Source organism: Chiloscyllium plagiosum, chromosome 24 (assembly GCF_004010195.1).
Source record: "Chiloscyllium plagiosum isolate BGI_BamShark_2017 chromosome 24, ASM401019v2, whole genome shotgun sequence".
In the NCBI taxonomy this organism is placed as follows: Eukaryota; Metazoa; Chordata; class Chondrichthyes; order Orectolobiformes; family Hemiscylliidae; genus Chiloscyllium; species Chiloscyllium plagiosum.
In genome coordinates this window covers 1,414,680-1,438,007 of record NC_057733.1, presented here as the reverse complement: position 1 = coordinate 1,438,007, position 23,328 = coordinate 1,414,680, and the positions used below count along the sequence as shown (strand labels likewise).

Genomic DNA, 23,328 nt, shown 5'->3' with positions numbered 1-23,328 from the left:
AGTTAGTTTAAACCCCCTCCAAGAGCACTAGCAAACCTCCCCCCCAAGGATACTGGTGCCCCTCGGGTTCAGGTGTAGACCATCCTGTTTATAGAGGTCCCACCTTCCCCAGCAAGAACCCCAATGATATCAGTTTGGCATTGTTACAATCGCCAACCATACTACCACATATGTTGTGACTTGACGAGTGACCGATTAAATTTTTTCAAAAGGTGGGCAATGAATTCCAAGCCCCTGGCCTCATATAATCACATTCGTGTAGCTGGTCCCAGCTGTTCTGGTCAAAGACAGCCCCTTACTCCATCCCCAACCCCAAAGTTGTTGATAGTTGGGTGTCAGCAATGGTAATGTCATTGAATGTCAGAAAATAAAGAAATATAGGAAATAGAAGCAGGAAGTAGGTCGTCATGCCTGCTGCACTATTCAATATGATCAAAGCTGATGATTCAACTCGATTCCCTTTGATCACTTTAACCCTCGGAATCATATCCAACTCTTTGAAATCACTCCATGTTTTGGCCTCAACTACTTTCTGTTGCAGCAAATTCTACTCAGGCTTACTACTCAGGATGAAGAAATTTCTTCTCACCTCAATCCTCAGTAGCCTACTTTGTATCCTTAAGTTATAACCCCTGGTTCTGGACACTGGCATCGGGAACATCCTGCGTTTCTCATCCTGTTAGAACTCCATAGGTTTCTGTGAGATTGCCTCTAATTTTTAAAAATATAATTCGAACTGATCCAGTCTCTCTTCATACTTAAGTCCTTCCATGCCAGGCATCTGTGTGGTAAGCTGTTGTTGCACTCCCTCCATTAGGAGAACAATGCATATAATATGCCATGTGTGATTTTATCAAGGCCCTGCACGATTGCAGCAAGACATCTTTGCTCCTTCATTTGAATTCATTTGCTATGAAGGCTAGTATCCCTTTTGCTGCTGTCACCTGCATCTACGTGCTTGCTTCCAATGAATGGTGTTCAAGGACACCCAGATCTTGTTGCCCCTTTCCTTTTCCCGTCTATCTCAATTCAGATAATCTGCTTTCCTGTTTTGCTTTCAAAGTGAATAACCTCACACAATTTTCTAACAGCTCTCACTCCCACCCAGCTTTGAGTTATCTGAAAGCTTGGAGATATGACATTTCATTCTGTCATCTAAAACATGAAGAACATATTTTGTATACCTGGGGTCCAAGCACTGATTCCTGCAGTACCCCAGAATCACTGCCTATCACTTGGAAAAAGACTGTATTTTCCTGCTCTGTTTCCTGTCTGCGAACCCGTTCTGCACTCATGTCAGTACAATATCTTTTTAATTTTATATGCTAATATCTTACGTGGGATCTTATTGAAAGCATACTGAAAATCAATGTAAACCATATCCACTGGCTCCCCCATATTAACTCTACTAGTTGCATTCTTGAACAGTTCCAGTCGAATTGTTAAAGTCTCTTGTGGGAAATGATCGTTGCATGGCATTTGAAGTGCATTGAAGTTTACTTGCCATTTATCTGCCCAATCCTGGATTTTATAGAAGAATACAGCGCAGTACAGGCCCTTTGGCCCTCGATGTTGCGCCGATCCAAGCCCACCTAACCTATACTAACCCACTATCCTCCATATGCCTATCCAATGCCCGCTTAAATGCCCATAAAGAGGGAGAGTCCACCACTGCTACTGCAGGGCATTCCATGAACTCACGACTCACTGAGTAAAGAACCTACCCCTAACATCTGTCCTAAACCTACCACCCCTTAATTTAAAGCTATGCCCCCTTGGGTTGACGTAGTATGCTTGTGGGTTGGTGTGCCACTATGATTTCTAGTGGTCTGGTTGTCATTTCTGCTATTTTCTTAATGTAGGGCAGGGTGACCAGTTTATTAGGATGTACATTGTCCTCTTGGCAGTGTCTATTCGGTAGGCATCGGCGGACGAAGCTGTTAGGGTATATCTTCTTTATGAAGACCTTGTAAGACCTGGGTGGCAACTTTCAGAGATCTGTGTACAATTTTGTCCATGTTTTTTGCAGCATATGGACACTGACTGCTTCAGCATCTGAAGTCATAAATGGTGTTGAACATTTTGCAAGCATCAGCAAGCATAACTACTTTTGCATTATAATACAAAGGACATTGATAAAGTAACTGAAGATAGATGGGCTAAGGACACTAAGGAACTCCCTGCACTGATGTCCTGGGACTGAGATGACTGGCTTCCAACAACTGTGACCATTTTTCTTTGTTCTAAGTTTGACTCTCGCCATTGGATTGTTTTCTCCCTGATTACCAGTTAGTTCAGCTTTAATCAGGCTTCTTAATGCCACATTGTCGAGTTCTGCTTTGATATCAAGAACAGTAATGCACCCTACCTTTGGATGTCAGCTCGTTGTCTGTGTTTGAACCAAGTCAGAAACCAAGTGGTCCTGGTGCAGCCTGAACTGAATGCCAATGAACAGGTTACTGCTTTGCAAGTGCTGTTTGATAGCACTGTCGATAACTCCTTCCATCATTTGACTTCAAGTAGTGTGATGGAGTGGGAATTGCCTGGTTTGGATTGTCTGCTTTTTGTATGCAAGATGAACCTCGGCGACTTTCTATGTTGTTGGGTAGATACCAGTGTTGTAACTGCACTGGAACAGCCTGGCTGGGGGTAAAACAGGTCTAGAGCAAATTTTCAGTGCTATTTCCAAAATATTATCAGGGCCCATAGACTTTGCAGCATCCAGATCTCCAGCCATTTCTTGATATCATGTGAAGTGAATTGAATTGGTTGAAGAATGGCATCTGTGATGTGGGGGACAAATAGATTTTAGATTGTCTTTTTCAAAACGTGTTTCTCCTCTCAGTAATAGGTTGTGCAAGAGGCTGCACAGTTGGTGGGGCATAAGTCTGTTACTGTGTAAATAGGGCACAGTGCTGATGGGAGTAACTCAACTCCATTGTATAATGGTGTAGTACAGATAGGGTCAGTTCTGTCATGTTGTAACATTGGGGCATGGTATTGGTGGGCAGTGTTCCTTCTAATTTATTTTTCTTCTGCACGGAACTCCAGTGTCTATGGGTGACAGCAACTTCTGGAACCAGAAGTCAATGCTGTGATCCATGTCTACACACCAATTGTATGCACAGAACCTCGAGGTACGTTGCTGATGAATGCAGGTTTGCCATGAGTCTGATAAACTCTGTTGCTGCTCAGATAGATGTGAATCATTCCTTAGCACTAAATGAACATCTTTTATCCTTCAAACTTGTTTCAAGTTTTTGTCATTCTCTTATACTGTTAATTGTGATGAAAAGGGAATGTCAAACGCTGATATAGAATATAACACTGCAGCTTCACAACAGTGCAATGCAGGTTCTGGAAATCGAAAGTAATATGAATAACACTGGCAATACTCAGCAGGTTGGACGTAATTGTGAAGAGAGAACCGGTAATGCTTCAAGCCGTTGATCTCTTCTGAGAACTTGTAAAACGGCGCAAGATTGTCAACACCACAGCAGATAAATCAACCTATTTTATATATGACCTTTACCAAAATCATCAGTGCGATATATCAGTCCTGTTCACCTTGGAGATGAGGATGTCAGTGAAACGGTGGTTAGACTTGCTGATTTATTCAATAAGTTAATTTTCAAAATGGCTTGTGTGGGGGAGATGATTCTTGCTGACCTCATTCAGAATAGGCTGCATGTTGTAAGATTAGGGAAGATTATTTTGCAGCCACTGTTATTAAAACCACAACTGAGTGCCAACCTTCATATCAATAGGCTAAGTTCCTACAGCCTATATGGAATTAAAGCTTCATTGTGCACTGTTAATGTAGATGACGTGTTTGGTCAAAAACTTGGCAGACGGAATACAGTGTGGAAAAAGTGAGGTTTTGCACTTTGGCTGGAGAAATAGAAGAGCTGAGTATTAGTTAAACGGAGAAAGGAAATAAGAAGCTGCAGCACATGGGGTTTCAGGGGCCTAGTGCATGAATCCCAAAGCATACCTTCCGAGTTCAATGGGTAATAGGAAAAGTAAATGGAATGTTGGGCCTGATTTGAAAAGGAATGGAGTATAAAAATGCTAAAACCATGCCAGGCACTAGACAGACCACAGGTCTGAATGGTTTTGGTTATAGAGTCAGATGTACAGCATGGAAAGAGACCCTTCGGTCCAACCTGTCCATGCCGACCAGGTATCTCAACCCAGTCTAGTCCCACCTGCCAGCACCCGGCCCATATCCCTCCAAACTCTTCCTATTCATATACCCATCCAAATGTCTCTTAAATGTTGCAATTGTACCAGCCTCCTCCGCATCCTCTGGCAGCTCATTCCATACACGTACCACCCCTCTGCGTATCTCTTTTATATATTTCCCCTCGATATGCTGGAAATAACTGGGGGTGCAGGAGAGTACAAAGGCTTTTAGTAAATAGGTAGCAGCTGAGAAAAAAATTCTATGTTTCAGTTGAATTTTGCCTTCATTGAAAGCCTCATAAACTTATCCAAGACACCCTTGACTGCATTTATTCTGCCTGTTTTGATAGTTTATGACTGTTTGAACCTTTGTTGAAACATATCTGTATGACTTCTGTTTTTAGTCCTGGTTCTTTCTTTCTTTAACACTTTTCTGAAACCTGATTTCAAATATAGTGAAGCAAGTTGCATGCTATCATACATCTGCCCATTGCCAGTATAACTTGTCTGTGTTATGTCTATAGGTTTTAAATGAGGAGTGTGACCAGAACTGGTACAAGGCTGAGCTGAATGGAAAAGATGGCTTCATCCCCAAGAACTACATCGAAATGAAACCGCACCCGTAAGTGAGATTGTTTGCCGAATCTTCCCCAACACTAACAACATGTGGGTATTTGTGATCTTGTGATGGCATTTGTTGGCACAGCATGAACTTTGTAAAGTGTCCACCAGACGAAGTTCCAGAATAGACATGGCTTTACTTAATTTGTGTGGAGCAAAGTTCTAAATTATTTACTTGAATGTTGTTTCTATATTTTAAGGAGGTGGTGCTGAGAAAGTACTTAAAGCGGCAGTTGTGCAATTGAATAGCCTCATTTCTGTGTGTGATTTACAGTTCAATTTCTTGTTGAGAAGGTTAAGGAGCATCTAATCTTGAGGTAGATACAGGGAAACTATCCCTCTGGTGTAACACAGAACAAGGCCACACTGCAAAATTAGAGAGATCTTTTAGGGCTAAAATCAAATGTATGACGGACTTAACGATCAGAACGGCTGCCTTGGTTTTATTCTTGCAAGAATGTTACCCGTCACTAATTACTCTTGAACTAAGTGGCTTCAGGCCATTGCAGAGTACAACCAAGAGTAAAACATATTACTGTGGAGCTGGAATTGCATCAGGCTCTGCTGGGTAAGGATGAAAGATTTCTTTCCCTAAAGTATGTTAGTAAACAAGATCTCCTTGTGACAATTGACAGTAATTGGATGACTGCTATGAGATGAGCTTCATTTAATTCCAAATGTTTTTGAATTGTAATTTCTTCTTCTGTCATTCCTCAGAATTCTTCCTATCTCTAGAATGTTAGCATGGGGCTCTGAATTATCAATCCAGTGATTTTTAGCCTGTACCTCTGCCTTGCCTAATCTCTTCCTCCCTCTCCTCCAATTCCCCCTACCAGTGGAGGGGCCTCTTTCCTTTACTCCGCACTCAGGCTGGTGTCTGGGGTTTGCCGATTACTGTGATGGTCTCTCTCCAGTAGGCTCTGAAACCTCAAAGACCTGGAATGCCGCACTAGGGCAACTCCACTGGAGAGAGAGCGCTGAACCGATCTCACTGTTTCTCACCTGACCAGTAATCGCGGCCGCCAGTAATGCCTGGGCAATTCCCTCTCTTGTTGGTGGGACAATGGTCACCTGGTACCTACCGACTCGAGCAGTACCCCGGACAGAAAAAGAGATCAAACTGCCTGTCCTGGCCAGATATCCCCCTTGAGTGGGCGGTTCGAATCACCAAGACACCCCTCGGTCCTTGACAGTGAAATTATAGTCTGGAATCTGCTGTGAACTCAGCCAGAATTGGTGGACCAAACAAGAGCACAGACGGACTCAAATGAGTTCAAAATTACCAGTGAACTTTATTACAGAAAAAATTCAACTTGCCCAATCCGTACAATACTTCAGTGAAATTTATACCTTATACTGTGATATAAAATATAAGAAAACTGGAGCAGGCACAACGTAAATCTTTAATCTTACACAATTTACTTTAAGAATTACACAATCACCCTCCCCCTTATGCCTGACCAACTACTCCAGAGTACGAGTGTCCCAGGTCTGAAAAGGATTCTGAAGAGGAACTTGTCCACTCTCTGCCTTGGGTGCTGTTGCGGACTTTCGAAGTCCGAGATAGCATGCGGGTCGATGTGTTCAACCTCAAAGGGTTGGGTTAACTGTAACAGTCCTGCCCTGATTTGCTAACTGACAAAATAAGCTGAAAGGAACTTGGTAGTAAGGTATGAGTCCTGTAAACTACAATTATTGAAGACTGCTACAATTGCTGAAATCTGCTACATTACATCTGAGAAATTATAATAAACTGACAAAAATTATGCAGTCTTGATTGGAGTGCTCCAACAGTTCTGAATTTTACAACTCAGTGGGTGGTCAGTTGGCAGATAGTACCTGTGTCCTGCTCTTTAATGAGAGCCAATTATTATGCACAGTCGTACAAAGTTGTTCCTGTTCAAATATTTATCCAGCTTCCTTTTAGGTTACTATCAAGTTTGCTTCTAATACTCTTCCAAGCAGCACAGTCCAGATTCTGATATCTCCCAGTAAAAGAGGATTTCCTTGTGCTACCTCTGGTTCTTTAATAAACTACTTTAAATCTATGCCCTCTAGTCACTGAACCCACTGTCACTGGAAGCAGCCAGTGATGAAAGTGGACTTGATGAGAGTAATACCAGCTGAGATCAGAAACAGGCCATGTGGGGCAAAGTTGGCACAAATCTGTTTCCTCTGATGGGAACAAGGCCATTTGGCTCAGTAATCCTGCTCCATCAAATTACCATATGAGTCATTTGTGATCTTAATTCCTTACCTATTTTCCAAATCACAGAGAACCCTTGCTTCCCAAGTGAGCACTAATCTCCCTTTTCAGTAGCTCAATTAATAGTTCATCAGTAGTTCAGTGTTTTAGAGAGACAGAACCTTGGCCAGGACATGATTCTCCTGGATTTGCTTTTAACCTGGCATAGTTTTAATTCTGAGGTGCTGCCTCCACACCACTCTCTTCTTTCCTGTCCCTGCCTGTCATCTCTTTATTATCAAGTAATATTCTGTCAAAAATATATTTGATTAATAAATCAACTGAGTAATAGATGCCCCAAAGTTTTTTTTTACATAGTGTATGTGTATGAACTTTAATTGTTTGTGTTTGGTAAAATGGTAGGAAAGAAAGCAAAGTGTTTGCGATTGTTGAGACTGGTTTACTCCATTGATAATGTCATTGTACATTGTTGAATAAATACACAGATGTGAAGTGTCTACTTGGATCAAGTGAGTACAAGAGGTGCTTTCTGCTAAAATTAGTGCATATGATGTCATTGTAGCCTTCTATTGGACAACTTTGATCTTTTACTATAAATTGTGTCCTATGATTCTGCTCCACTCGCTACCTGATGAAGGAGCAGCGCTCTGAAACCCAGCGCTTCCAAATAAACCTATTGGATTATAACCTGGTATTGTGTTTTTTAACTTTGTTCTAAATTACCACAACAATGTGCTTCAGCCCAACTACAAGATTGTAATTCTGTCTTTTACTGAGCTGGATATTTTAATTTCCTCCTCCAGTCACCTACACTGATCTCTTTGATTGCACTGGTCCATCAGTCTCAAGTTGGGGCCATTCTAATTTGGAGGATCAATTGCTCGTGGAGTTATCAGTGTGACTTTCTAAAGCTTCCACATGGAGGAAGCCATAGTTATTGCCATAGCAGCAGGTTAGTCATATCACAAAGCTCCATTGTAACTCAGCCATTCCTTCTTTGAAATTCACTGTGCCTCTAATCATTTGAGTGAGTAAACGTTAGGACCATGTAAATAGGAACTTTTTTACCTAAGTTGAACAGTATCAAGCTTGATTGAGAGGTGCTATGGTCTTAATACTCAATATTTCCCATGGAGATTGGCATTAGGTTAGTCACATACCCTTGAGAGAGCTTAGCACAAAGTTTATTCTGTGTAAAATATGGCGATATTTATGCAGGATAGCGGTATGCTGTGTGCACTGGTGTTTGCACAGGGGAGGCCTGTTTGCTCTTTGTGCATTAATGATGTTTTCTCAGAGTTCCGTGTTATCCTGCAGTGGTTGTGTTTATGAGAACCCGTTTCCACCATGTGCTCAGTCACATGTACTTAAGTACTGCATGTATTTCACATTTTCAGCAGAAGGTTCAAGGCTTTCTTTATTTCTTGCAGACACACAATTTAATGTCTATGGAAACTCTGCAGCTGTTACTTTCACAATATTTCAGTTGCAATTAATTCGACAGGTCAGTGAAGCCCTATCATCAGCTAACATAAACTGACCTTTTAATTATTACTACATTTATCTTGACTTTGCATATGAATATAAGGTAGCTGTACCATCTATTAAGGACAGTGTGTAGTGTAACTGATTGGAAGGCAATGGGCTACAGTAGACTTCATCAAAATAGTTTCCATTAACACCTTGAATGGAGACAGTGGAAAACCCAGGCTTGCAGTCCACAGTGTCTGCTATGAAGCACTATACTCGGAAAATTACTGAGTACCTTTCCTTTGGAAAGGAGTATCATTCATCTCATCATAGAATGATGCAGTACAAAAGAGGCCCTTTGTGTCATCAAGTATTTACTGCCAAAAACACACCACTACCTACTGTGAAGATATAAGCCTCCCAAGCAGAACATTCCAGACCTCTACCACCCTCGGGATGGAACAAAAGTCCTCAAAGTCCCCTCTAAACCTCATGCATTTCACTTGAAAATGTTGCACCTTTGTTATTGACCTTTCAGTTAAGGGGAGCAGCTGCTTTCTATCTGCCTTGTCCTTGCCACTCATTAGCTTATGTACTCGTATCAGGTATGCCTCACATCACCACCACCAAAGACAATAACCTAAGTTTATCCAGCCTCTCTTTGAAGTTAAATGTTCTATCCCAAGCAACATCCTGATGAATCTCCTCTGCACTCTGTTCAGTGCACTTCCATTTTTCCTATTGTCAGTGATCAGAACTGCACACAGTACTTCAGTTGTGGCTGTACCAAAGTCCCTTTACAGTTCCAACATAACTTCTCTGCTTTTATCTATGGATGCTATGTTTCACATAGAGATACTGTATGTATAATGTATACAGTTGTGGCGTCATGCTTCATAGTTTTAAATTCAGTGTCTCCTGGTCAATGCAGCAGGTAGAGTCTCTGGTTGACAACACATGGAATTTAAATAGTTTGCTTCTCCTCAAATTCCCAATGTGCCATGGTGGTACTTAGATTTATCAAATTAGTGGACCAGCACTGCATTTACTAGTCCAATAACAAATCACTTTTTCCAGCATACCCATCATATTGATGGCAGAGGTGATGAATGTTGTGTCTCAAATTGATGCAATTCAGCATTACTGTTGAGAGCTGGTGGAAATAAAATGTCTTACAAAGTCCCTGTCTTGAAAAAAATTTGATTGGGCAGTGAGTGAGTGCATGTTGAGACGGAGCAGTTCTCTGGTGAATGCAAATTTTAAAACTCATAAGGTGAATTAAAATTTTGAGGGGAGTAGTGCATATTGGGCCATGCAAGAATTTATTTTTTTTTCCAATATCTTCCATTCCATAGGAATAAGGGTGGCACGGTGGCACAGTGGTTAGCACTGCTGCCTCACAGCGCCTGAGACCCGGGTTCAATACTTGTTGGGCCGAAGGGCCTGTTTCCACACTGTAATGTAATCTAATCTAATCTAATCTAATCTAATCAGATTGCTGCAATATGGCTTCAGAGTGGAATGACCCAGATGTCTCAACCTCTAGCATTGATGGTCATTGCCACGCATTTGTTTTGTTGTCCTTGCCTTACAAGTGTGCAAGCATGTTTCTCGTAAGGTTTGCTCAAGCAATTAGGAGCAAACCAAGACAATGTTTCCAACATTATAAAACCCCTTCTACTACTAGTGAACTTGGCATTAAGGGTAATCTTGATCTTTAAAACTCACTGAATGAGGTGTTGAGTTCTTTGTCCATAAGGGTGGAAGCAGTGTGTTATTTTCAAAACTATGTGTTTTGTTAACTTGAAAGAAATTCTAGCCCCAGTGATTAGAGAAGAATTGATTTTCTGAGTAACTAGTAAAATGGAAACAAGCTGAAATAACCAGTTTTGGAGTGAGAGAATTAACTAATTCGAATTTCTATGGCTGATTCTTTAAGAATTCTTTAATGTTTTGCAAGTCATCAAATACCAGAACAGGTGATTATTTCTTGGCTATGTTTGCATAATTTGAGTTTTTCGCCTGCAACATAGGGTTAGGGTTAGTTCACTGTTGATTCAATTCTAGTTGCTTCTTGAACCTCCATCTGTGTGTAGTCTAAAGATAGAGCCACATTCACTAGAGTGTATCTAAGTCCTGTCTTCTATTGTGAACAGCCTAAGAGTAGTCACATTAAACAGCTTGTTCCCTCTGTCCTCAACAAATTCATGTTTTCAAAACTTGGGGCATAATTTCAAAAGTTAAATATAATCCATGATTGATCAGTACTTGCTGAGCAATCCTGATTGTGCTAAGAGTTACACTAACAACTAATGTATGATTATCAGTTGGGTTCACATTGTGACTCACTGCAAACTAGATGTATTCATACTCTTGGTCTGTCATTTGCAAGTAAAAGGAATGTGTCTCGGTATGAAATCTTTTTGAATTATCAAAAGCATGTGGCATGGTGCATTATATTGCAGTGTATTGACCAAACAGTCAGCACCCTTTTCTCATGCAGAATAATAATTTCTCCCTTTGAAATTTGGCATTTTTATGCCTGTCCTCATGAATGTAAGTCGAAAAGCTTTAACTCTGCACCATTCTGTACCCGGATAATCTTCCCTCCCTCCCATTTCATTTATCAACAAGATTTCAGCACGACTCAAGTATTGTACTCGCAAGCAGCAGATTACAACAATTTATTAAAACCTTAATCTTTTTCCAATAGGGTGGGCTATTCCAATATCAATCTCCTGCATGTCTTGTACACATTACACAGGGGTGACATGGTGGCTCAGTGGATAGCATTGTTGCCTCACAGCGCCAGGGACCGAGTTCGATTCCAGCCTCAGGCTGTGTGGAGTTTGCACGTTCTCCCGAATCTGGGTGTTCCGGTTTCCTCTCTTAGTCCAAAGATGTGCAGGTTAGGTGGATTGGCCATTCTAAATTGCCCATCATGTCTAGCGATGTGTAAGTTAGGTGGGTTAAGCATGGGAAATACGTGGTTACAGATATAGGGTAAGGGGTGGGTCTGGGCATGATGCTCTTTGGAGAGTCGGTGTGGATTCGATAGGCTGAATGGCTTTCTTCCACTCTATAGTGGTTATATGTTCAATGATTATAAGAGGAGATAAACTTGTGCAAAACTGTGCTCCCAGATCCTATCATGTGCCAATCCGTGTTGATCTATATTAGTCCAGTCTGACAATGCAATTTTAAAAAAATTCATTTTCATATTCATGTATCACAGCTTTGATCCATTCTAACCTGTGGCCACCTCTCTCATACAAAATTTTTGAATCACCATGCTGCACTGATTCTGGCCCCACTTTTATATCACCAACCTTCTTTTGGCTTCTAGGTCTCCAAATAACTAAACCATATCCTCTGGAATTCTCTTCCTAAACACGTTTAGCTCTCTATTCTATATTTCTTCTCCTTTAACACACACCTTAAAACTTGCCTCTTTGAATAAGGTTTTGGTCATCTTTGTCCTCTAGGCTCACCCATGGAGACTTGGAATGTTCTACTGTGCCAAAGAAGCTATAAAAATGAAAACTGGCTACTAGTAACTTTAATGAGAAAGTCAAATTACTTGCAACGTATTTTGATTGAAGAGTTGGGTTACTTGCAACAAACAATAACTGTAGAGTTGTGTTACTAGCAATGAGCTTTAACAAGAAAGTTGGTTTATTAGCAGTGGGCTTGACCAGGGTGATTAGTAATGAGGTCAGGTTACTTGCAAAAGGGTTTTACTACAAATTACAAAGAAGGAGCTTTAAGAAAGTCTGATTGTTAGTAGTTGTAACAGAAGTGTTTAGTTATTACTAGTGTGCTTTAGTGAGAAACTTTGGTTACTCATAATGAGCTGTAACAGGAGAGTTAAGATAAAAGCTGCTTTTTGATGTGCTGGTTTATGCTCCTGATGCTGATCACTCAAGCCCAGAATTTTTATAGAGCATTGCTCCAAACTAGACTTAGTTGTAAGTAATCAAAATAGTTTTAGAACATAGAAAAATACAGCACAGAACAGGCCTTTTGGCCCACGATGTTGTGCCGAGGTTTAATCCTAATGTGAAATATAGTAACTTAACCTACGCACCCCTTAACTCACTGCTATCCATGTGCATGTCCAGCAGTCGCTTAAATGTCCCTAATGACTCTGCTTCCACCACCACAGCTGTTTTGATGTGGTTTGTTTTCTGGAGGTTGAATGAGGCAAGATATACTTTTATTGCCATAGACATTTCTGAATAAGCTGCTAACATATGCAAAGCTCTCAGCTTGCTGTTGGATTTTCTTTGATTTGGTAATTTTCTATTTTTAAACTTACAATTTCCTTGTACCTTCTCTGTTTGACTAATGCCACAGTCTTGAGTGCACAATTCCAAATTGAGGGTTATACGTTAAAATAGCAAATTCCATGGAAATTGAGGTAGTGCGTGAATTGAATAGACAGTACACAAACAGGCCACTTGGCCCAAATTGTCGTTGCGGTGTTTATGCTCTACTTGAACCTCCTTCCATCTTAAATCTATCATCAGGTCCCCCCATTCCGTCCTTCCTCATGTCCTTACTGTCTAGCTTCTTTAAATAAATTGAAGCTCTCTTCATCACAGTTTTTAAACAATATCTCCTAGATTATAAATCAGCCCTTTAATCCCAAGAATCAACTTTTAAGTTGCTTCAGATATAATAACATCTTTGAAGTATGAAGACCCAAACTCTCTACACAGTACTCCAGATGTGGTCTCACCAAGACCATACACTTCATACATTTATATTCCATTCCCCTTGCTAGAACACCAGCATTTCCTTTGTGTTCTTAATCACTTGCATCTGCATACTATCTTTTTGTGGATCATGCCGGGGCACCCAGATCACTCTGTACTACCAAGATTTCAAATTTCTTCTTTCATTTCAATAATCTATTAATTTATTCTTCCTGCCAAAGTGGATAAATTTATACTTTCCCACGTTATGCTCCAGCTGGCATTTTGTTTTCCCCATTCACTTCGCCAGTCTGTAATCCTTTGCTCATTTCTTATGTCCTATTGAGAGTATACTTTCCACCTTTCTTTGTGCCATCAACAAATTTAGCAATCTTGCATTCATTCCTTTCAGCCAAATCATTGAAATTGTCTTTAAATAATTGAGGTACCAATGTTATCTACTATTGGTGGCCTCTAGATTTGATCTTCCTCACACGTAGAACGAAAAAGACTTGGTTTATTTTGAAGCTGAGAGATGGAGCCCTATGTAGTGTGGTGAGCTTCCCCACTCCCTCCAAGTAGCAGTGATGACTGTGGAAAGAAGATTACCCAGACTGGATGGTCTGAAAGGACAGGCCCTGTACTTCAATACTTAGTGTTTCTGTCTTGGCTGCTTTATTGGCACCAGCAATTAGACCCAAAGGAAGGAGGGGCTAGGCCCTTTGAAACACTGTTCCCTTAATACTTTTCACCTTGTTAACTGACTTTACATGCTGAATGCTGCTTCATCTTGTTAAATGGCTTTATATAATGAATTTTTTTCCACCTTGTTAATCGACTACCCTTGCCTCCACCACCCCATTGTTTACTGCAACTTCTTAGCTGATCTGAGTCATGCTGGTTGAACCTTTTGTTTCACAAAACTAAAAATGTAACTCTTTCCCTACCTGCTCGTTCCTTATATACTTTCTCAATGCCAACCACCTCTTCAAAGAAAAACTTGCCTCCCATGTCCCTTTTAAATCTTTTTCCTCTCACCTTAAAAATGTGCTCTCTATTCTTGAAATCTTCCATCCAAAGGACAACATTAACCCTTACCTGTACCCCTCATTATTTTATTTCATCAGCTCGTATCTTGACCTCCAAAGCTCCAGTAAAAGAAGTCCCAGCCTATCCTTTATAACTCAACCTTCCATACTAGGGAACACCCTAGTATGGGCGGCACAGTGGCTGTGGTTAGCACTGTTGCCTCACAGCATCAGGGTCCTGGGTTCGATTCCTACCTGTCTGTGTGGAGTTTGCACATTCTCCTTGTGTCTGCGTGGGCTTCCTCCAGGTGCTCCAGTTTCCTACCACAATCCAAAGATGTGCAGGTCAGGTGCATTAGTCAGGGTAAATATAGGGTAGGGGAATGGGTTTGGGTGGGTTTCTCTTCGGAGGGACAGTGAGGGCCTGTTTCCACATTATAGAGAATCTAATCTCACCCTGGCAAATCTCTTCTGAACTCCCTCCAGCTTAATAATATCCTTCATATAACTGGATTATCAGAACTGGATGTAGTATTCCAAAAGATTCTGACCAATGTTGTGTACAACCTCAATGTGACTTCTCATTTCCTATACTCAAAGGACCGAGCAATGAAGGCAAGCGTGCCAAAAGCCTTTTTAACCAGCCTGTCTATATATGATGCGAACTTCAAAGAATTATGTACCTGCATCCCGAGGCCACTCTTTTCTACGCGCTATCCAAGGCCCTACCATTAATTGTATGAGCCCTACAATTGTATGAGCTTATTGCACCAGCTTTCCCGTCTAACTTTCAAAGCCTCCACTGCCAAACAGTTACCATCTGATGCCTGGAGAAAAAACACCTCATATTCCACCTTGGGGCCCCGCAACCACATGGTATGAATGTGGTTTCAACAGTTTCCTCACTTCCTTTCTGCCCACATTATCCCAATTCCAGGCCTCCAATTCGGCACTGCCGGCTGACCTATCACCTTCACCTAACACCTATTGTTTTATCAGCTACCTTCTCCCCAACCCTGCTCCCCTCCCACTTATGAGAGAATAGGGCCCCTTAAAGATCAGTAAGGCCACCTATGTGTGGAATCGCAGGAGATGGGGGAGACACTAAAGGATTATTTTGCATCAATGTTTGCTGTGGAGGAGACTTTGGAAGATACAGACTGTAAGGATGTGAATAGCGATATCTTGAAAAATGTATAGATTATAGAGGAGGTGGTGCTGGATGTCTGAAAATGCATAAAGATGGATAAATCCTCGATGCATAATCAGGTCTATCCTAGAACTCTGTGGGAAGATAGTGAAGCAATTGCTGGGCCCCTTGCTGAGACAGTTGTATCATTGATAACCACAGACTGCAATTTAAGTGATGCTACTATTTAAGAAAGGTGGTAAGGAAAAGCCAGGGAGCTATAGACCAGTGTGCCTGACATCAGTGGTGGGCATGTTGGAGGGAATCTTGAGGGACAGGATTTACATATATTTGAAAAGGTATGGGAGAGTGAACATGGCTTTGTGCGTAGAAAATCGTGTCTCACAAACTTGACTGAGTTTTTTGAAGAAGAGGAGAATTAATGAGGCCAGAGGGGTGGACATGATCTGTATGGACTTCAATAAGATGTTCAAGGTTCCTCATGGTAGACTGGTTAACAAGGTTAGGTTATACTGAGTAGAGGGAAACTCGCTCTTTGGATACCGAACCGGCTTGACAGTAGAAGACAGAGGATGTTGGTGGAGGGTTGCTAATTAGTCTGGAGGCTTGTGACCAGTGGAGTGCCACAAGGATTAGTGCTGGGTCCACTATTTTTTGTCATTTATATAAATGATTTGGATGTGAGCATAAGAGATGCAGTGAGTAAGTTTGCAGATGACACCAAAATTGAAGGTGTAGTGGACAACAAAGAAGGTTCCCTCAGAGTGCTTCAGGATCTTGATGGGCCAAGGAGTGGCAGATGCAGTTTAATTCAGATAAATGTGAGGTGCTGATTTTGGCAAGGCAAATAAGGGCAGGATTTATACACTTAATGGTAAGGTCCTGTGGCATGTTGCTGAACAAAGAGACCTTGGATTACAGGTACATAGGATAGTGAAGAAATGTTTGGTATGCTTGTCTTTATTGGTCAGTGGATTGAGTAGAGCAATTTGGAGGTCATGTTGGAGCAATTGGTTAGTCAACTTTTGGAATGCTGCATATAATTTTGATTTCCCTCCTGCAGGAAGGATGTTGTGAAACTTGAAAGGGTTCAGCAAAGAATTACAAGGATTTTGTCAGGGTTGGAGTGTTTGAGCTATAGGGAGAGCTAAAGTATCAGAGGCTGAGGGGTGACCTTGTAGAGATTTATAAAATCATGAGGGGCATGGATCCTTTTTCTGCAGATGGGGGAAGTCCAAAACTAGAGGGCATATGTTTGAGGTGAGAGGGGAAAAATTTAAAGGGACCTAAGGGGCAATGTTTTCACGCGGAGGATGGTGTATGGAATGAGCTGCCAGAGGGAACTGGTGGAGGCTTGTACAATTACAACATTTAAAAGGCATTCAGATGGGTATATGAATAGGAAGGGTTCAGAGGGATGTGGACCAAATGTTGGCAAATGGGACTAGATTAATTGAGGATATTTTCTAACGCAGTATGTAGATTGTCCAACCAGAGGGGAGGCCATATTGGATTTGGTACTCGGTAATGAACCGGGACAAGTGGTGGGCTTGTTAGTGGGTGAACATTTATGTTCTATGTTCTATGATATCTGGTCAGCATGGACAAGTTGGACCGAAAGATCCATTTCTGTACTGTGTATCTGTATGGCTCTAAGCTGGAAGAGCCTTTTCCACTTGGGAACCTGACAGTCTTCAGGACTTGACATTGAGTTCAATAATTTTAGGACCTGAGCACCTCCTTCCATGTCCTTCACCAACCCCCACACCTCAGGCTTTCTCGTCACAAGGGCTGCTTTCGACACAGCCAATCTATTTTCACCTACTGACGGTCCCCGTTAATAGCTTTTCTTTCTCCCCAGCTCATCATTATCTATTATCCTTACCTTTGTCTACCCAACTGTTGTTTCTCTCGGTGGGCTTCATCTCCACCTATCATTTATTCTTTCTCCCCACCCCACACTGTAAGGTTTCAGCTGATAGTGGAAAGCATGAATAGACACTTCCCAGTAAGGATAATCAACTGAGGCAAACTGACTTTAATGAATCAATAGTAGAGCCAGATCAGAGCGACTGGAGCCAAAAGTTAGTGGGAAGAACAGTAACTGAACAATAAGCACCCTCCAAAGATGATATTATTCAGTCTCAATGTACTTTCCCTCAAAAGGAAAAAGTAGGGTCAACAAATTCAGAGCTTCCTGGATGGAAAAGAAATGATGATTAAGGTAAAGAAAAAAATTGCTTATTGCAAATGTCAGTCAGCAAGTGCATTTGAGAGGAGCAAAGAAGGATTATGAAAATGTTCTAGCAGCTAATATAGAGGAGGATCCCGAGTTTTCTACCTGTACATAAACAACAAAAGGATGTCAAAAGGAATAGAAACCAAAAGGTAAATTTACATGTGGAGGCACGGCTTGAGTGAATCATTTGCATCTGTCTTTATTAAGGAAGATGAAGCCTAGAACACAGTGATAGGAGAAAGCTTAGTCAATAGAAGAGTTTAAGTTTTTTGTGATATTGGATAGACTATCCGTACGTAAAGTTGAGTAGGAACTGGGGCGAGACAAAATTCTTCCAAGGGTTGTCATACAGGACAGAAGAGGTCCTTTGTCCCATTGACTATGTACTGATAAAAATATGCTGTTACCTACACTGGTCCCACTTTCCAGCACTCTGCCTATAGCCTTGAATATTACGATACTTCAAGTACACATCCAAAGGTTGTGAGGTTTCCCAACAACCCTCCAAGCGCATTCCAGACCCACAGCACCCTCTGAGTGAAAAGTTTTATCCTTAAATGCCACTAAATCTCCTGCCTTTCACCTTCTACCCCCTTGTATTGATCCTTCAACTGCTTTCTGTTCACCCAGTCCATGCCCCTCATAATCATATGCACCTCCATCAGGTCTCCCTCCAACTTTCCTTTGCTCCAAAGAAAACATTCCAAGCTTATCCTGACATATCTTCTCCACAACCACCATATCCTTCTTTTAATGCCAAGATCAGAACTGCCCATAGTACTTCAGCTGCAACCTAACCAAAGTCCTGTACTGTTCCAACTTAACCTACCTAGTGCTCTTATAATCTATGCCACAGCTGATAAATACAAATGGCTTGTATGCCTTCTCAACTAACCTGTCCTGCTGCCTTCAGGAATCTGAATAATCATCCCAAGTCCCTTTAAACTCCTGACTATCTTACAATGATGCACTTAAATGCTGGTTCAGCCAATGATGTCCACAGCCAATATTATTGCCCATCCAGTGTTGTCTTTGAGAATGTGGTCATGTGCCATCTTCTAAACCACTTGGTTCTTGAACTGTTTAGCTTAGACAAACCCACATGCCATTTGGGAGGATGTTGACCCAGCGACACTGAAGGGACAACGATATATTTTCAATTCAGGATAGTGAGTGACTGAGAACGTGAAGATGGCGGTGGTGATGTTTCAATGTGTCTGCTGTCCTTGTCCTTCTAGATGTCAATGGTCGTGGGTTTAGAAAGGGTGTCAAAAGAACCTTACTCCATTTTTGCTGTAAATGGTGCACACACTCCTGCTGAGCAGAGGGGTTGGATATGCCAGTCAAGCAGGTTGCTGGATGATATTGAACTGTTTGAGTGTCAATGGAAATGCATTCATCCCGGTAAGTGGAGAATATTCCACCACATTCTTGAGTTGTGTTTTGTAGATGGACTGTTAGGCCCTGGGGAGTCAGGATATAGTTTACACATTATAGGTTTCTGACCCTCTGACATGATATTTTAGCCACAGTGTCCATGTAGCGAGTTCAGTTTAATTTCTAGTCAGTTTCAGTATGAGGAATTTAGTAAAGTTATAACCCACGTGTTTGTGATCTCTGCCATCTTTTTTAGAACCCATGTGAGGCCATTAGATCCTGAGAATTTGTCAGCTTTAGTCCCTTGAGTTTGTGTCTTCTCATTTTTACTATAAAACCTTACTTCTGTTTCTGGTGTGTAACTTGCATCTTGTACTTTCCAAAAAAGTGTTTATAATTGGTTTTTATATTCCTGGTTTGTTTACTCTCATTCTATTTTTTCCTATCTTTGCTTCTCAACTTTCTACTATTTGCTTCTCAACTTTCTACTATTCTTGCAACATTATAATCTGCTTTCAATCTAGTACTATTCTGACTTCCTTCGTAAGCTTAAAAATAGATCGCTCACAGTGTTTATTTACTGCAATTTATTTTTGTTGATCTCTTTGAATAATTTCTTTCAGTATTGCCCACTGTTTATTTGCTGCCATACCTTTTAGTCTATTTGCACAGTCTTCAACGCTTCCTTCATACCATTGATTTGCATGGTTCAGTTAAATACTTTTTTTTCACTCAGTGTAATATACCTCCTTAAAAGCCAATGGAGAATTCCATTTCATTCCTGCTGAATTTTGCTGCCTAATTTACTTGAGCATCATATTTAGTGTGAGAAGAAGGGACAAAAGTGGATGTTTCCTTTTAACTGACTGTGGACTTATAAGACCATAAGACATAGGAGCAGAATTAGTCCCTTTGGCCCATTGAGTCGTCTCCACCACTTGATCATGGCAGGTATGTTTTTCAATCCCATTCTCCAGCCTTCTCCTTCACCCTTACTCCCCGTACCAATCAAATACCTATCTAGCTCTGTCTTAAGTGCACTCGGTGATTTAGCCATCCACAGCCCTCTGGATCTAAGCATTCCACGGATTCACCACTCTGGCTGAAGAAATTCTTCCTCATCTCACTTCTAAAGGGTCATTCCTTCACACTGAAATTGTGCCCTCAGGTCCTACTCTCTCCTATTAGTGGAAACATCTTTGCGTCCACTCTATTCAGGCCTTTCAATATTCTCTAAGTTTTAGTTAGATGCTCACTCATCCTTCTAAACTCCATTGAGTGCAGGCCTAGAGTCCTTAGCAGCTCCTTGTGTTGCAAGCCCTTCAACCCTGCAATCATTCTTGTACATATCCTCTGGACCCCCTCCAATGGCAGCATATCCTTCCTTAGATATGGGGCCCAAAATTGTTCACAGTATTCCAAATGCCTTTTAACTTGGAGTGTTATACATCCTCAACAGGAGATAAACTTATTTGGAGAGTAGGCCAGAAGATGGAATAATTGTCAACTTGCAGTGAAACCTGTGTTATTACAGCATTGTGAGATTATGATGTATGTTTGAACAGCGGTTGAGTCACAGCCTTCAGTAGCAGATGCTGTGATAGTGATTGTTACTGCCTGCTGCTCTGTTTGTGACAGCAATGAATGTTTAATGCTGAGGTGATGTTGGATTACTTCCACCATTCTAACACACAACTGAGGAAACTCCTCTTGCGTCACTGGGCTGCAATCCAACAGGCACTGCTGATCTATCAGGGCTCCCATTTCCTTCATTCTATTGCTTTGAAGCAGGCCTTGCTATTGAGACGCTTTTAAACTATCTCGTATACAAGGAGCTGTGACTGTCATTTCTTGTTTCTGGATGCCTTTAATCAGTGAGTTAATTTGAATACCAGACAGGAAGTTAATATTATTTTCTGGATCCAATGATGTGCAGGTATGAATTGTATTGAATGTGGTATTATGAACTATCTACTTGATAATTCTTCCAAGTCACAAAGGTTGGTAGTTTGTTTGGCTGATATGATCATCACTGCTTTCGTATTGAGGAAGAATTTAATAGAATTGCTGTCATTCCCTGGTGAGCCAAACTGTGCTGAGAAGAATATCTTACATTAATTGATCTCGACACTGGGATTAGATTTGGGAAGTGGAGCAATGGGCAGTGTCAGGTGAGGCTGTGATACTTTTCAGGTTCATGAATGACAGGATGATTGACCACTTAAACAAAGCCATTTTCTTTGGTAGTACAAGTGTCAGTATCTTGATGAAGGAACTTCAGAAACAGGCCAGGGCAGATTAAATTTCTGCCCTTTTTGTTCAGAACAGTCTTTGGTTAGGTTGGGCAGTTTCTATCAGGACCAAAAATGGGGGTGTGACAGTTTTTGGGATAGATGGGTGCCATCTACTGATACCTGCTGGAAAACATAACTCTGCAAAATAGTTTTTTTGCTTTTCTTGGCAACACAATGAGGCACAGTCAGACCTGCACTTTTCTCATTTCTCAATCAAATTGCTTTGTTTCCTTCAGAAATAAAACTAACAAAAGCTTTGGATTGGTGTCTTTATAAAACAGAAACTAGGCTAATGCATGACAATGAGCTAGGGTTATAACAAAATTGACACCCAACTGAAGGATGTGACATGCAAAGTGACCAAAAGTTTGATCAAGGAGTTTGATTTTAAGGGTATTAAAAAAGTGGGTAGAGGTGCAGAAAGATTTAGTGATGGAATTCTAGAGCAAAGACCAAGATGGCTGAAGGCACAGACGTTCGTGGTGGGTTTATCAGAGTGGAGAGCATGTAAAAGGCCAGAATTAGATGAGTGCACAAATCTTGGATGATTGGATGTCTGCAAGGGTTTGGAGATAGACAATAGTGAATCCAAGAGCAGGAGAGCATGTAACAAAAAATTGAAAGAACTGTAGTAGGTGGAAATCAGAAATAAAAACAGGAATAGCTGGAAAAACTCAGGGTCTGGCAGCATTTTTGGAGAGAGATCAAAGTTAATGTTTCTGGTCCAGTGACCTGAAACATGACTATCGAATCTGACCATCCTTGCCATTCGTCACAACATACGACAACATTTGCGAGTTAGCATTTTCAACCCTGGTGTACATGAGGAACAACAAGTGGGAATGCTCAACAGCGGAGTAAAATTTGTCAAATAGCCCTCTTAATTCGTCCGCAGCTCAAACGACTCTGCGCAGACAATAGGCCCAGTTTTCCTACTAATGCAGAAAACTACAATTTACTTTGCATTTTGCTCTGATCCTTTGTTCAAAAGTAGTTAGAAATAGTTGAGTTGAGCATATTTTGAAAATTGTCTCTGCTCACAGTCAAAGATAGTGTATTGCAGTTGGTACTTTTCAAATATTAGTGCTTTTGATCCCTTAGTTTGTTCTATACATTATGTTGTGAACCACTCTAGCATCATAAATGTGACACTCAAAAGCAATCAATTCAGCTGAAAAATGTGCGCGCACCATGGAATTGTTTGTCTCATTTGAAGTGTGTGTTAATGAAAAATATGGGAACTACTGGGCTAGACTATTTATTGCAATGGTCTCTTGAAAGTGTGCCATCGCTATAGAATGCAGCTAACCTAAACCTCCCTTGCCTCTATCCTAACTTATACCAATAAATGTTAGAAGAACAGAAATTTCTGGTAAAGCTCAACAGGTTTTGCAGCATCTGTGGAGTGAAAACAGAGTTAATGTTTCAGGCCCAGTGACCCTTCGGAACTAGTTACTGTCAGTTCTGAAGGTGGGTCACAGCAGCCAAAGTGTGCATAAAGGCACCTCTCCAAAATTCACCTTTGTGCTCTTTTTCCTTTAATATCCACTTTTGTGAGGAATCAGAAGATAGTGAACTAAAAGGAGCATGTATCCAGTCATAGTTTTCCACATTTGTTGAGGGGGGAGTAGAATTTGAACTTTGCTTTGAGATATTTGAAAATGAGGCTGCTGCTTATAATCTAAAACTTGATCATTGGCATGACTAAACAAAAAAATTGCAGAAATATTCACTTTAAAATCCATGCTAATGGGGAAACATGTTCAGGCAGGCAACTCAGTTCAACTATTTCAGCAGCTTGCCTCTTTACTGTATGTGCAGTTCCTTCTCATATTGGAAATATGATACATGATCATTGCGCATGCTCAGACCAAATGTCTAGTCCTGTGCATGGAAGAGCACAGCGGTTCAGGCAGCATCCAAGGAGCTTCGAAATCGACGTTTCGGGCAAAAGCCCTTCATCAGGAATAAAGGCAGTGAGCCTGAAGCGTGGAGAGATAAGCTAGAGGAGGGTGGGGGTGGGGAGAAAGTAGCATAGAGTACAATGGGTGAGTGGGGGAG

General features: G+C 41.1%; 1 protein-coding gene across 1 annotated transcript in view; it reads left to right on the top strand.

Annotated features, from left to right (window-relative positions):
- The window catches only part of LOC122561952 (growth factor receptor-bound protein 2), a 134,249-nt gene that overhangs the window by 88,586 nt on the left and 22,335 nt on the right, over window positions 1–23,328 (top strand). Inside the window, exon 2 of the mRNA XM_043714281.1 lies at window positions 4,710–4,807. Within this exon, the coding sequence (XP_043570216.1) occupies window positions 4,710–4,807 (98 nt within the window). The remainder of the gene's footprint in view (window positions 1–4,709; window positions 4,808–23,328) is intronic.